Source organism: Oncorhynchus masou, chromosome 30 (assembly GCF_036934945.1).
Source record: "Oncorhynchus masou masou isolate Uvic2021 chromosome 30, UVic_Omas_1.1, whole genome shotgun sequence".
NCBI classification, from domain to species: domain Eukaryota; kingdom Metazoa; phylum Chordata; class Actinopteri; order Salmoniformes; family Salmonidae; genus Oncorhynchus; species Oncorhynchus masou.
Window position 1 is genome coordinate 48,142,730 of NC_088241.1, and position 16,651 is coordinate 48,159,380.

Here is a 16,651-nt window from a genome sequence, read left to right on the forward strand (position 1 = left end):
GCACCATCCTGATACAAGGAAGGGTAACACATTTCATACAATGTCACATTTCATACAATTCCACATAAATCAATAGTCAGTAATCAAGTGCCAAGCCTACATACTGCTACACGCAGCCTGAGAATTACTGTAGTAATGGAAGTAGTGCCTCAGAGACAGACGTCGTGTTCGAAGGGGGTCGCCTGAGCACTGCACAGATATCGACCACATAGTGAGTACTTATTTGGAATGAAAGATTTGTAATTCTGGCGAGAGCCTTGCTCAGGCTGTTCCTCTGGAACGCTTTGGTAGCATCCCAAATGGCACCGATCCACTAGATGGCACTGGACAAAAGTAGTGCACTATATATGGAAAAGGGAGCCATTTGGGACGAAGTCACTGAGAGGACGGGAGTCTCGAGCTTCAGGCTTCACTTCCCCTTTACTCTACAGCAGATCAGAGTTTCTCTCCTCCATAAGGAATAGCCTGGTCCTTGACAGTACCAACGGATCAGGAACTAGGCTAGGAAATCACATGGATCGATTTCACCCCGGAGGGGCAAGCTGCAGCTTCATCTGAATATTATACAGTTGAAGTCGGAAGTTTACATACACTTAGGTTGGAGTCATTAAAACTCATTTTTCAACCACTACACACATTTCTTGTTAACAAACTATAGTTTTGGCAAGTCGGTTAGGACATCTACTTTGTGCATGACACAAGTAATTTTTCCAACAATTGTTTACAGACAGATTATTTCACTTATAATTCACTGTATCACAATTCCAGTGGGTCAGAGGTTTACATACACTAAGTTGACTGTGCCTTTAAACTGCTTGGGAAATTCCAGGAAATTATATGGCTTTAGAAGCTTCTGATAAGCTAATTGACATAATTTGAGTCAATTTGAGGTGTACCTGTGGATGTATTTCAAGGCCTACCTTCAAACTCAGTGCCTCTTTGCTTGACATCATGGGAAAATCAAAAGAAATCAGCCGAGACCTCAGAATTTTTTTTGTAGACCTCCGCAAGTCTGGTTCATCATTGGGAGCAATTTCCAAACACCTTAAGGTACCACGTTCATCTGTACAAACAATAGTACGCAAGTATAAACACCATGGGACCACGCAGCCATCATACCGCTCAGGAAGGAGACGCATTCTGTCTCCTAGAGATGAACGTACTTTGGTGCAAAAACTGCAAGTCAATCCCAGAACAACAGCAAAGGACCTTGTGAAGATGCTGGAGGAAACAGGTACAAAAGTATCTATATCCACAGTAAAATAAGTTCTATATCGACATAACCTGAAAGGCCGCTCAGCAAGGAAGAAGCCACTGCTCCAAAACCGCAATAAAATAGCCAGACTACGGTTTGCAACTGCACATGAGGACAAAGATCATACTTTTTGTAGAAATGTCCTCCAGTCTGATGAAACAAAAATAGAAAGGTTTGGCCATAATGACCATCATTATGTTTGGAGGAAAAAGGGTGAGCCTTGCAAGCCGAAGAACACCATCCCAACCGCGAACCACGGGATTGGCAGCATCATGTTGTGGTGGGTGCTTTGCTGCAGGAGGGACTGGTGCACTTCACAAAATAGATGGTTTCATAAAGCAGGAAAATGATGTGGATATATTGAAGCAACATCTCAAGTCATCCGTCAGGAAGTTAAAGCTTGGTCGCAAATGGGTCTGGATGGGAGTGGTTGAAAAACGAGTTTTAATGACTCCAACCTAAATGTATGTAAACTTCCGACTTCAACTGTACATATACCTTGGTAGAAATTGCTCTTAGCAAAAGACAAGATATTGATTATACTGTTGCGTTCCCTCAGTTACTTGCCTACAGGATCACTAAACCCATCACCTAGGCAGTGCAGTTATCTGTATGAGCTAACTCATATTAATTATTATCAAACATGGTTCAGTTTACAGGTGTATAGTGCAATCATAATTCATCTAGGCTAACTTGGACCATAAATTACAAGTCATATTTTTATATAATTATTTATTTAACTAGGCAAGTCAGAACAAATTCTTATTTACAATGACGGCCTACCAAAAGGCCTCCTGCGGGGACGGGGGCTGGGATTAAAAATAAAATAGGACAAAACACACATCACAACAAGAAAGACACCACAACACTACATAAAGAGAGACCTAAGACAACATCGCTAGCTGCAGAAAACTGAAAGGAGGAGCGACCCAGGGATGTGTGTGCTTTGGGGACCTTTGGAATGTGAATGGGTGTTATATGTTGAGGATGAGGATGAGGGCTGCAGTGGGTATCTCAGATAGGGGGGAGTGAGGCCTAAGAGGGTTTTATAAATAAGCATCAACCAGTGGGTCTTGCGACGGGTATACAGAGATGACAAGTTTACAGAGGAGTATAAAGTGCAGTGATGTGTCCTATAAGGAGCATTGGTGACAAATCTGATGGCCGAATGGTAAAGTACATCTAAACGCTCGAGAGCACCCTTACCTGCTGGTCTATAAATGACGTCTCCATAGTCTAGCATGGGTAGGAATGTCATCTGAATCAGGATTAGTTTGGCAGCTGGGGTGAAAGAGGAGCAATTACGACAGAGGAAACCAAGTCTAGATTTAACCTTAGCCTGCAGCTTTGATATGTGCTGAGAGAAGGACTGTGTACCATCTAGCCATACTACCAAGTACTTCTATGAGGTGACTACCTCAAGCTTTAAACCCTCAGAGGTAGAAATCACACTGGTGGGGAGAGGGGCATTCTTCTTACTAATCCACATGACCTTTGTTTTGGAGGTGTTCAGAACAAGGTTAAGGGCAGAAAAAGCTTGTTGGACACTAAGAAAGCGTTGTTGTAGAGCGTTTAACAAACACATACAATCACCGTTGACAAATGTTTACTTAACCAGACTAACATATCTGATCATTTAAATACATCTTGTCAAAAGAAAACAACAAAAGAGGTTACAATTGATTAAAAACAGTAGTCTAGGTTTGTTTTAAGTGCAGAATTAGTGGGCGCCTTTCTTCAGGCCGGAGGATGGTGTGTGTGTTGTTGACGCTCCTCTAGGAGCCGAACTCTATGGTCTCCTCAGTGATAGGTTTGAAGTCGTAGTTCCCTCTTCCGTCCATGTGAAGGTAGTACTGGAGGAAGTTACAAAACAAAAATTCAAAGGGTATTTCTGGCAGCAAAATGGTTTCAAAGTGTGGTTCCATAACCAGGCAACCACACCAGTGCACTCCATTTACAAAAATAATGTAGGGTAGATCAGCTTTGATATTGCAGATAGATTGCAGATTGCAGCTTCCATCAATGTAATTGAAGTCCTGTCCTTCCTCTACCCTCAACCTCTCCCATCTATTTCTGATGTCCATCCAGTTCTAGTTGCCATATATTTTTTAACTGTGCTGTTCCACAAAAGTTGTGAACCTTTCTATTCTCATAGTTTCTATAGATTTTAAATTACAGATGAACATTTTTGGTAAAATTATTATTATATTAGTGATTGATTGACTATGACTTTTCAAAATCCCATGATAGTCCTATCTGCAGAGTTAGCTCCAGGTAAATGTTGCAATTCTTCAGCCATTCCTGGACCTGCGACCAGAAACAAGCTACATATGGACAGTACCAAAACAAATGATCTAATGACTATGTCTCCTTGCAGCTTTCTGCAGAGCCCCCATATATATATATATATATATATATATATATATATATATATATATATATATATATATATATATATATATATATATATATACATACAACATTCTCTTGTTTGGAAGAATTTTGTAGAATAATTTAAATAAAAACAATAGTGCTATGGAATCGGTACATTGAAAATCACTTCCCAACTTCCTTGCAATCTATATGGCACAGCTGCCAACTTTTTAGTCCTTAAATTAAACTGGTATACTTTTATATTTATCACAATTTTCTTTAACCAATTTTGGTCTTTAATGCATGGCCGACAGACAAGTTCATTACTTTTTCCCCCTTTCACTTGCCTCTTCAATTTTGCGGTAATGCTTCAATTAGGTTCTACTTTTGGGTAGAACCATATATTTTTGTTAGTTGCTTGTGTGACATAATTCCAGCAGTCCTATTTATGATATAATTTACCAAGATTATACTTTTAATTTTAAAATTGTATTGAATTTTTATTGAATTTTTATTTTTTATCAGTTAGTATATTTGAGTTAAACCACAAAATTTGTGGTATTATTTGTTCTTTCTTTTCTGGTGAATTAAACTGAAATTGCAACCAACTTTCTATGGCTTCTTTAAAAAAAAGTGATATTTTGGAGATTTCATTTTCAAATAACCGAAAGTGAGAGGTTGTAATCTGAATAAAAGGGAAAAGGGCCATTCTTGAACATGGGGTGCGATATTCCTACTAATTTGTTAGAGAACCAGTTCAGAATGAAGTATAACTTTTGTATGACTGATGCCTTTAGTGAGAGGTCAAATGCTTTAATATTTCAGAATATCTGCCCTCCTAATTAAAATTCATTATATAAATAAGACTTTTTAATTTAGTCTGACTTGCCATTCCAAATCAAATGGAATATTTTTTGCATTTTTCCAAAAATAGACAGGTATTTTCCTTTCCATTGTAGCAAGATTTTATCAATTTTTGGTAACTTTCTATTAAATGTATTGGAGTGAGATCGTTTCTTTCTTTCAGGATATGTATACCGACTATGTCCACATCACCGTAAGACCATTTTATTGGTAAACTACACAGTAATGTAAAAGTTGTATTTTTTGTGATCCAATACGTAATATAGTACACATAATTTTGTTGTAATCCAGAGAGGTTAGAACAAGTATCAAGATCCTCTTATCCTGAGGATGAGGCTGTGGCAGGATCCAAATTGTGGATTTAAAAGAAAAGTCATCAGCGTACAGTGGATTTCTAACCCCTTGATACTATTGCCAGGTCGGATTTTAACAGCTAACATTTCAATGGCAATAAGAAATAGATATGCCGATAGTGGATAACCTTGTTTTACTCCTCTTGAAAGTTTAAAACTTTGAGAAGTAGCCATTTACTAATTTACACCTAGGGTTACCATACATAACTTTAACCCAAGAGATTCTCCACAATTGAAATATTCCAGGCATTTATACTGTATATAAACTCCATTCGTACTCTATCAAAAACCTTTTCAAAGTCAGCTATGAATACCAGGCCTGGTTTCCCAGATGTTTCATAGTGTTCTATTGTTTACACTTGGCATATATTATATCCAATGTATTGTCCATGTGAAAAACCCTGTTAGGATTAATAATATCCAGCAAAACCTTTTAACCTTTTAATCAGCTATGCATTTTGCTAAAAACATTTGCATCACAACACTGAAGTGTAAGAGGCCTCCAATTGTTTGTTGTAATAATGATATCAGACCTTCTTGTTAAGTGTCCGATAATCTACCATTTATATAGGAGTGATTAAAACATGCTAATAACAGTCCTCTATGTATATCAAAATGGTTTGGTAGAACTCCTCTGGTATGCCATCCAGTCCTGGAGTTTTCCTGGAATTAAAGGCTTTAATTGCATCAAGATGTTCCTCCGTAATTTGGCCTTCACATGAGTCTTTCTGTACAGATGTTCATTTTACATTATTAATAGGGAAAAAATCCATACAATTAGAGTCGGTTAGTGGGGATGGAGGAGACAAATGAAAACATGTGCTTAAAGTACTTTACTTCCTCTTTCAAAATGTTTTTTTTATGAATAATGGTTGACTCAGTCATTTGTAACAAGTTTCAGGGAATTCTTTGTGCATTTTTCCCCATATTCCATCCAGTTTGCTTTATTTTTTACAATATATTACACTGGATCTTTCTTGAATAAGTTCCTCCATTTCTTTTTGTTTTTTTTCTCTAACTTATTCTGAGCCTCTGTGGTACAGTTTTTATTGCTAACTATCTGTACTGTTAGTCCTTGCATTTCCTTTGTTTGTGTGGACTCCTTGACCTACATTGCTTTTGTTTAAGAGATGAGTACTGAATTGCATGGCCTCTAAAGGAACATTTAAAAGTGTCCCATACAATAAGGAGATCTGCTGTACCTATGTTACGTTGGAAAAAGTAAATTATAAATTCTTCTGTCCTAGTTAAAAACAAGTTATCATCCAATAGGCTTTGATAAAATTTCCAATATCGTCATCCACATGGAAATAATAATAATAATGCCAATTATTTGATGGTCTGACTGCATTCTGTCCCCTATCAACACTTTGTTAATTTTGGTGCCAGAGAGAATGACATAAGAAAGTAGTCAGGACGACTAGCTTGACTGAGCCTCCATCGTGTATGTCTCACTTGGTCAGGCTATTTAAGCCTCCATTTATCCACTAATTCCAATATATCCATGACATTGGTGACTTCCTTAAGTTCATGAGGTATTTAAAACCTTATTATGACCTCCCATCATGGTTCAAAACATTTAAAAACATCCATCTACCTGGAGGATCTGTTTGGACAATTCGCACATTTGGATCAAAATTACTGTTAATGAATATCATCACCCCTTTTGAATTTTATTGCCCATGGGAGAAATGTATTTTGTCCCTCCAGTCCTTTTTCCACACAATTTCATCTAAATTTGTAAAAAGGACCAAGCTACAAATTTAGTGTATATATATATATATTTATTAGATGACTATTATTACAATGTCTTATTTTTTTTAATATAAAATTTGATCAAATTGAATTAGTTTCCTTTGAACAATATATATTATATTCCTTCGCTTTTAGCCAGGTAAATATTGATATTTTTTTCTTATTATCTTCTAAGCCATTACAATTATAACTGGCTAAACTTATTTCACCATAATGAGATACAAGATTCAAATCTATTTATCATACTAAATGTTCTTAAACTCACCATTAAAAAAACACTACCAGGGGAATTTAACCAAAACCTTTTGACTGACATGACACAAATGAAACAAAAGCTACATCTTAGAAAACTGCCTGAAGGAGTTTCTCAATAAAAACTCCCAGATGTATCACAGCAAAACAACATACTGTACACTGACGCATCAGAAGCCACAAAGACCCACGTAACAGTGTTTCCAGAAAGGATGTCATCTTACCTCATGGTGTTTCCACAAAGACTTTCTGTGAGAGACAGTGAACAGACTGATGCCAACCTGTGGATAAAGTAACAAACCAGTCATAAGATAAGAGCCAAAAAGATACAACACAAACACTTGTCAGATCAAATAATTACATGAGGAACTATATGAACTATGCTGCAGACATAACGTGTATGTAAGGTGTGCTGTTATTTATTAAACTGAAGTTGTATAAAGATGGAAGCAAACACTCAGACCTATCACAGTACATGCTTAGAGTCCAGATTAAAGGCTGGAGGGGGTTGGGGCTATCCGTACCGTTCTGCAGTGACTGTAGATGAAGTCCTCCACATCTACACTCACAGCACTGGTGCACTCATCCAAGATGGCAAACTGAGGTTTGTGGTAGAACAACCTTGCCATCTACAGACAGAGACAAACATCACACATACAAAACAAAGTCAATCACCTTATGATACCCAATTCTGTAATAAACTGAATTAGAATGTGATGATGTAAGCTTGAGAAAGCTTTGATTAAAAACTGAAGAAAGAATTTAAAAAAGAAAACGTCTTACCGCCATCCTCTGCTTCTCTCCTCCACTGAGGACATCCATCCAGTCCTGCACGGTGTCCCAAGTCCCCTCTCTGTCCAGGATGTGACCTAACTGGACGTTGCCCAGGTACTCCTTCAGCACCTGGTCAGAGATGCCTTTCCTCTTTTGCTCCTCATAGGTGTCAGGGTAGATCACCTGATCCCTCAGCGTGCCAATGGGCATGTAGGGTCTCTACATTAAGATGGAAGAGGTCAGGGGTCATGTACTGTCTCTACAATAAGATGGAACAGCCTTCCAGTAGAGCCAATATGGCTGCCAATTTACCAAAACATGGAATAGAATATAACATTCGTAATATAAGAGACTCAAAGTGTCCATTTAGTTACCTGAGGAACATAGAAGAGCTTCCCTCGCTCAGGCTTGGTCAGCTGCCCTCCGAACAGAGGCCAGAGCTATAGAGTCAACAACACACCTAATGTTACCTCCATGGCCTACTGTGCTCTTAAGACACTTGAACCAAAATGTTTGACTTAGTTGCAGTACTTCCATTATTACAAGATATTCCATTGCCACATCTTATCTTACATAGACACAGTCATGTCAGTATGAATAAATAGAACAAGATCATAAAAACAGACAATTCTTCACCTCTCCCAGTACTCTGAAGAGTGAGCTCTTGCCACAGCCATTGGGCCCACACACTAACACGTTGGTACCAGACCGCACCTGAAGAAAGAGAGAGTGAAAGCGAGAGTGTCGGGGAGGGCATATAACCTCATTGTAACATCCGGCGTGGCCCTCCGAACTTTGAATGTCAACACCACTTCAACATCACCCATTAAAGTCTAAGTTGTTTGAGTGTACTTAGGTCCAACTGAATGACTAGACAATTGGCACACATTCATTGGCGAGGGACTCCAAAGTCATGGTAGCTTTACCATCTCATAACATCTATTTTGCAAGAGACCTGTGAGTTCTCAGTGAGACTAACCACGCAAAAATAAAAAGGTTAAATAAAATATACAAAGGAAAGAAAGAGATGCCCACTTCAAAGGTCAGGTCCTTGATCAGGACATCTCCATTGGGTGTTGCTAGTGGTGTGTGTTCAAACCTGCAACACCAACACAGTCAGACACTGTTCTTAGTGACGATTCATGCTCAGACCTCAGAAAACACCTTGGCTTTGGACAACTTCAGTGAGGTAAAAGTAAAATATTAAAGTGATTTCATGCAGCCAATATTATGTACAGCAATGCACTGAGGATTGTCACACATACTTGATGATGTGGTCTACGTTGATGATCTGTCCGCTGCCCGGGACCAGTGTGACTCTTTCTACACCTAATGATTCTTTGTTCTGATGGGAGACCATGGTACGTTCGTATTTCCCAGAGTTCAGTTCTTTCAGGACCTGCCTGAGCTCAGTGATACGCATGGTGAACCTGTTGGGAAGGAGAGACAGGCCTATAGCAGAAGACCACCTACACAGCACTTGGGAGTGAAAGCATGAAGAGCCGTGATGGAAGAGTAGAGTGAAGGCATGGAAAGACGGGAGTGATGTCCGTTATGTGGTCTCTGGCTGGAGAAGCCGTCGGATTAAATGTCATCAATTCAAATCGATTCAATGGAATTGGCGATGGGATCACAGTGTTTTGGGAAGAGTGAAGTCTCACCCGGAAAGCCTGGTCATATCTCTGCCAGCTAGTACGATCCTTCCCAGAGCCTGGGCCAGACTCAGCAGCATCCTGCCACTCTGGTAATAGTCTTCCATCAGCTCAGCTTGGGTGCTGTTCATGTGGCGGGGGTCGGACAGGTTGAGGAAGGGCCGACTCACCACCAGGTAGCCCACCACGGTGGCCATGTCTGCAGGGGGGGAAGAGACCCAAGATGTGACTCATAGCTCTGGTGGAAAACCAATTCTGTACTGAACAATGTTATGTTGTTGCCTAGCAAAGCAATAATAATAATAATAATAATAATTTGATGTCTGGACAATGGCAAGTTGACTGACAGCTATATATCTCTGGCTATGTAACGGAGGACATGATCATAAGCTGTAGGTTTAAAACATCAGATCTTACACTTGGCGACCATGCTGTCTACAAAGCCCATAGAGAAGCGGAAGAAGATGAACTTGTGCAAATGGTCGACCTGAGAAGATAGAAGACAAAAAGGTATCACAACATTAGACACTGTAGAGACAGTTCCAACCACAATCATTAGTTTGCTCGTTGAGATGGAAGTGAACGAATAAATCTTTAATATCCCTCTTACTAACAAAGGACTAATGGTACTTACCAGTTTCTTAAATGTTGAATGAATCGTCTGTTTCTCTCTCATGTTGCCATTGTAGAAGGCAATCTCCTCACTGTGGCAAAACAGTACATGTTTAACATACAGTGGGGCAAAAAGTTATTTAGTCTGTGAGAGCCAGAAATCTTGCTTGTTTGTAGGTAACAAAACACTTATTTTCCACCATAATTTGCAAATAAATTCATTAGAAATACTAAAACAGGCCTCTCTCATCTTTTTAAGTGGGAGAACTTGCACAATTGATGGCTGACTGAATACTTTTTGCCCCACTGTAAGTTAGTTCTCTTTTTTAAAGAACTCGCTCCTTGACTGAGGATTTATTTAACAGGTTTTACTTTAGTCAGAAAACACTGTATTGCCAACCCATGACAAAGTCAGTGTAGATCCAGGTCTTTACCTGTTGGTGATGAGTCGTGAGTTGACGTATCGGTACTCTCCCTCGTAGCGCTGCTCAATGACAGTCATCTTACCGATGGGCTTCCGCAGTCTGGTCAGGAACAGGCCTGAGATCAGCAGGTAGGCCATCATACTTGATGGGCCCTGAGGGAAACAATGACATTACATCCTCTTAAAACCTGAATGGAATCTATTGGATGCCTCTGGAATCGGAGTATATATATTCACCTGGGCTCCGATGGAAGACGTCAGCTTGAAGAGGTACAGTCCAATGTCCAAGAGAGGCTAAAGGAGAGATGCAGTAAGTGTGCATTTTACACAACGTAGCTTTCTTGATGGCTTGTTTTCAGCAATATTATGATTTACACAAGAAGTTAATGATTGACTAAGATGTTCTACAAATACTATACAAATTCGCACCAGACACCTTGGAACCACACACACAAATACAGAGGTAAACAGTAGTAAAAATTATGGTTTAGGTCAACTCTACTGTACCTTGCTGAGATTGGAGTAGAGGTCAACCACACTGTTACAAAACTTCTCTACGTCTTGAGTCAGCAGCTGGTCAGCGTTGGCAATGCGGTTATCCAGGTTGCCCATTTTGTAGTACGTGTATCCTCTGGGGATGGCACATGTTGAGTGAGTTCATTTGTAGATTGGCTGTTATTTATTGTTAGGGACCATGTACAACATACCATTGCACCATATTTAGTTAGATAACTATTTATCTGTAGTCCCTATTGGAATGTTTGCGAAAAAGCCAGACATCAAGGTTCTGAGATGAGGCAGTAGACAATGCTTACTTGAGGTACTCGTCGTAGAGATGTTTGGTCAGCCTCTCTCTGAACTTCAGCTTCAGCTCGTTCAGACCCAGCTTCAAGAGGTTATTCACCAAGGCAAACTGGAAATGGACAGTCACAAAACACACTCTTTATTACCATCAGAGCTTAATCAAAATACAACCTATTGCAGTGTCTGTTCTCCAAGCACAGTATGCATGTGATGAAATCTGGATTTGTTCGTTAAATGGGCAGAGGGACTGTTTTATACAAAACACGCAGAGCAAATTAAATTCCAAGTGTCTAGCGAATAAGATACAGTACATTTGAACAGAATATCAAGCTTATGTGTATGTATGTACACGAACAACATATTATCCAGTATTTCAGCCAACGTTTGAATTAAATATATGGTTATTAATACATTAGTATTGGTAAGTGATGAATTACAGTAGAGAGAGGTTAATAATTGATATTCCGTGTATATTGCCATGTTGATATCAGACCTCTGAGAATTTACACCAAAAGAACAATTATAACACTAAAGAAGTACTGTGGGACTACTGTAGCACATTCAGAAGTCTGGTATTTGTAAACTATTCGTTATACAATCAACTCACTACTGTAATATGAGATTTAAAACCAGACTCAAGTATATCAATTGACATCTAGACTCATGTACATTTTGGATGCGATGAAATACCAAAAACACACTTACAATTGGCATAGCTTTGCAACACTTGAACAAGTAGTTCTTGAAATCGGCGTTGTTGCGAACGATAATTGCACTGCAAACCACAACATGCACAAGAATGAGCAAACATGGGACAGATAGCTGTTGTCCGATTGATTCACCTCAACATTAGTGGCAGTGATTAGCCTCTGTCCTCCTTCAGATCTGCTTGTGCTTTACCCAACTCCTCTGCCATGACGGTCATAGTAATTGGCAAGGCAAAGTGGCATTAGCTCAACCACATAGAGTACATATCCAGTGACAAAGCAAGAAGTCATGGAGAGCGGAGAAAAAGTAACAACCAAACAAATTTATAAAGATGATTTAGGATCATTCACATACGGCCCAGCTAGTGTTTTGCTGCATTGGCCGTGAGATTGTATGGAAGCAGAGCTCTGACATTAAGGATGATTTGTTATACAAATAGATACACTGGCGTTGGAACAGCCAATGGCAATTAGTCATGTTGAGTTTACAAATGTTGGCCTGAAAAGCTTAACTGTAATAGGCAACAAACAACGAAAAACACAGGTTATCGGTTTTATAGGTTTGGGTTCTATGAAAACCATCACGTGGTGGAGAGTTACCCAAGGTATGACAGCAACGTAGGAATAACAGATTGTGATCTCTGCTAATGATACCACTATGGGAGATTGAAAGACAGCAATCAATTCCTGAGCAGGAAAATAAATACTGTTTGATATGGGGCTGGTTTCCCAGTCCCAGACGAAGCCTAGTCATGGAGTAAAGAGCACTACAATTATTATCTCCATTGAACATGAGTCTTATTCCAGTACTAAGCTGAACTTGTGTATGGGGAACCGGACCATAATATTTTAACCCTTTCAACACTTCCACCACCAAACTCATTGGCTGTCATGATCTGGTTAACAGTCATAGTGAAGCAGCCTAACAAGTCACATGGAAAGTCAGTGTTCTAACCGTAGAACTGGTAATAGAACACTATTATAGCTCTATGGTTCTAACCTTTCAATCATGGTTCCGTTCTGGATCATCCATACGTCACAGTATGTCCGGGTCACCAGCATAGCAGCGATGAAGAGAAGGTATCCAGTCTGGGGTGATAACAACGGAGGGAATAGAGAAGTGGTGCAGGACAGGTGGGGAACAGACAACACCAGATGAGCAAATCCCTCAGATTAAACAATACAATGTTCATAAACAAGTCAATCTCATGTTGTATTGTAAGTAATGTGTGCAAACTAATTTAAAAAAATGAATGAGTAAAACATGGCAGTTCAAATGTAGAATGGGCCTGTCCTTAACTAACAACATGACCAGTATTTCCATCTTATTAGAGTTAAATGAGTTCTATAGAGGATCAACTCTGATACACCCAACAGATGTCATGTCATCGCAACCTTGGCTTATCAAACAAACGGATCAGTATATAAGGTCAATGTCTAGGCTCCATTGGTTTTGTAGAACACACAAGTTTAGACAATATTGTCGAACACGTTGAGACGCGCACGCATAGAGAAAGAGATAAGTTGTGGGGTAAAAGTGATGCAACGAAGGAACACATATCCGTCTTTACAAGGCAAGGGTATCGCCTGTTCCCACATATATTGATTACTTCAAGGTTCAATGCTTATCATGATGTGACGCAACCGAACATACATTTACAAAGACATCCACTTAATATTATTATTCAGATGACTTAATAATGGCCCTATAATAAGCCATTGGGAAATACTAAGATCTTGTTTTTTGCTCAAATATGTGCAATTGTTGACCATATTTTCTGCAACAAAACAACCCAACCACGAGGCTCACCTCTTTGCAGAACCATCGAGGCACCATGATCCGGAGGATCTTGCTGATTCTGAGGAAGAAGACATAGTCCACCGCCGCCCGGTCTTTCTTAGCTGCTTTGTCCTGCACAAATAGAGCCAAAGCAGTTGTTGGGGACAAATGTGACAATGACATGTAGTTGGATATTTTATACATTTGTTGATGCACTTACATACTTACTTCATTGCTCAACACCAGTTCTGAGCCCACTTTTGTACTGTAAAAGACATAGGGCACATAGTCAGATACAATGTTCCAACAGACATCTGGGACATCAGGATAGCAACACAGTACCAAGGTAACATTAGTTTCATCATGACCATAATAAACCAAGTGTATGTTGTGTAGGCTAAACTAAGGTCACAAGGAGTCTTGACACAGCATTTAACCTGAAATGAATTAGCAATTTGTAACTGTCAATATGTTACTGACAGGCAGCATGCTGCTAATAAGAGTCATTGTATCTTGCGGGAAAACTGACAGTGTTGTCTTTGTTGCCAAATATATCAACATTTGCCCCAATTATCCTGCTGACCCAGGCTATGAAGACCTATACTGTTTGCAAATGAGAATGGCCTACAATGGGTTAACTGTCTGTTCAGGGGCAGAATGACAGATTTGTACCTTGTCTGCTCTGGGATATGAACTTGCAACCTTTCGGTTAGTAGTCCTATGCTCTAACCACTAGGCTACCCTGCCACCCCATTTGAATCAACCCTTGTCTGTTATGGATAACCGCAATATTATATAACTGCAATACATCACTGACTTTCAGATTTAATTACATTACATCTGTGAAATTGGACATTCAATAATTCTGTCTAACTTGGATTGCTGGCCACAAGTTCTGTGATACAAGAACACACCAAGGTAAAATTTGTTTTATATTGGATATTCGGACTTCAATAGTTCTTACACAAAGCGTGCCATGACTATAAAAAATATATATATTCTGAAATGGGAGGATGGAGAACAATCCACATATTGTTTTTGGTTTGAAATGTTGATATTTTTTCAAAAATAACTAACTGCTTTTGAGATTGTCTCTTTCTCTTAAAGAGGCAGGTTGTTGGGGTGGGATCAGGAGAGTGATTAATGAACGGACCCATTCACTCTGGCTGCAACACCACCTGCAGTGATTAGGTCCACCTTAAAACGAGCATTTCGAAGCAGAGTGCTTTTGAATATTTAAAGCCACCCTAAAAATATAAATAATCCACCCCAAAAAAATCATAATCACATTTCAACTACTACAAAAAAAACTGGTATTTTTCTCCATCCTCCATTTAATTTGGAATATGTAATTTTCATAGTCATGGCACGTTTTTGTAAGAACTATTGAAGATTGAAAGTGGAAAAAAATTATAATAAATACAAATGAACTGGATTTCTGTCCATTCTCCCCTGATTCAGAACATAACGATTTTCATAATCATGACACGCTCTGTGTAAGATCTATTGAAGATTGAAATCAGGAAACTGATTTTTTTTTATAACAACAAAAGGTTGAGTGGATTGTTTTCCATCCACCCCTGATTCAGAATATAACATTTTCATAGTCATGGCATAATTAGTTCAATATAGAGAAAAAAGATTATCCACTGAATATCCAATATAAAACTCCTTTTACCTCAGTCAAGAACTGGTGGCATGGGCACTCTAGCAATGCACAATTAAAGTACAACCAAGATTATAATTTATTCAGCAACATACCTGCCTGACTTGCCTCCTCTTCTTCTTTGCTTCAGGATGCATAAAGCGAGTAGGACTCCCCCAGCTATCGAGGAGTTTTTAACTGTAAAATATTTACTGACGGCTGCCATGTTTCCTAGAGTACCAGCTGAGCCGCAGAGTTGGCAACTATATTTCAAGGAAAGTAACTGTAGGTTGCTCCATTTGTAGCCTCTCTGCCAAGTCCCCAACAACCGGATGTTCCGGTTTTCAGGGGAAATGGAAAGAGAGCCTGTGAAGTGAATTCCGCTTTTGAATATTAACAAGGTGACACCAAAGACAGTACAGTATGAAGATAGGCTGCAACTGCTTCTCTAATAGAAATACCAGATCACACTTATAGTGTCAAGTAGAAACACATATCCGGGTCTATAACTCATCTCGCGCCAAACTGAGCATGTGCAGGCCTTCATATCAAAGGCACTCGTTCGCTATAAATCTTTTTTTGACAAAAATGAAAACGTGGCAGTTTGTCACTTTCACTAGGTTATAGTAATAACATGTTCAACTACTTAGAGTTGCACTATGCAGGAATCTCTCCGCTATTTTCTAAAATTTCAAAAATTCTAATAGTTTGCCTATTTTCAGTTTATGTGACAAAACAAACAAGCATAGTGTAGATAATCATTGTACCATCTTAACCGTTGTGAAATATGATTTCCATAACCAAAAATATTGTATTTTCAGCTGTTTGAAGCAGGTGTATAAAACCAAAAGCAGAAGATGCAAAGACAAAACTTAAAAACAGGAAGCATAGAAATAGCGCACACAGACTTGCTTTCAATGAGAATCACAGATCTGTAAATTTCTTCGTGAATTTTGTCAGTTCACCCAAAAAATTACCTATTGCAGCTTTAAGACATGTGCTAGAATCTAGGTTATGCCTTTAGATTTCGAGAAAACAACTAAGGAAGCCATTTTCACTTCTCTCATTGACTTCTCAAATTCCAACCCCCCCGCCTAGTCTGTTTGGTCTGTTTCACAAGCGTTGACGGAAGTCTCACGATGTTGCGCCTCTGGGTTTAGAAACTCTGTGGTAACACTCCATCTTAACTCCTCCTCCACATTAACTGGATTGGTTGAACAGTGCAGAAGAGAACCTCCCCTGACAGATTTTTTTCTTCTTGATAAGACCAGTATGTAGGGCAGTGGTCACCAACCGTTTCTCAGTCAAAATGCAAGCCGAGATCTACAGCTCAGATTGTTTTTTAAATATGACTTAAAAAAACGTAAGCCTATGCAACATTAACCACTTAAAAGCAGTTCT

At 39.1% G+C, this 16,651-nt stretch overlaps 1 protein-coding gene across 1 annotated transcript; it reads right to left on the reverse strand.

Moving 5' to 3' along the window:
• Window positions 1-1,972: 1,972 nt before the first annotated feature.
• LOC135522690 (ATP-binding cassette sub-family D member 3-like) lies at window positions 1,973-15,622 on the reverse strand. The gene is made up of 20 exons (XM_064949196.1): window positions 15,367-15,622; window positions 13,834-13,870; window positions 13,636-13,737; window positions 12,826-12,914; window positions 11,824-11,893; window positions 11,130-11,227; window positions 10,822-10,945; window positions 10,552-10,608; window positions 10,325-10,467; window positions 9,913-9,982; window positions 9,696-9,765; window positions 9,288-9,477; window positions 8,892-9,056; window positions 8,662-8,725; window positions 8,263-8,340; window positions 8,001-8,066; window positions 7,636-7,845; window positions 7,377-7,481; window positions 7,077-7,133; window positions 1,973-3,108 (listed from the first exon to the last, which is right to left on the reverse strand). Exons 1-20 carry the CDS (start codon window positions 15,474-15,476, stop codon window positions 3,031-3,033), a joined length of 1,983 nt encoding a protein of 660 aa, XP_064805268.1. The 5' UTR covers window positions 15,477-15,622; the 3' UTR covers window positions 1,973-3,030.
• Between the last annotated feature and the right edge of the window lie 1,029 nt (window positions 15,623-16,651).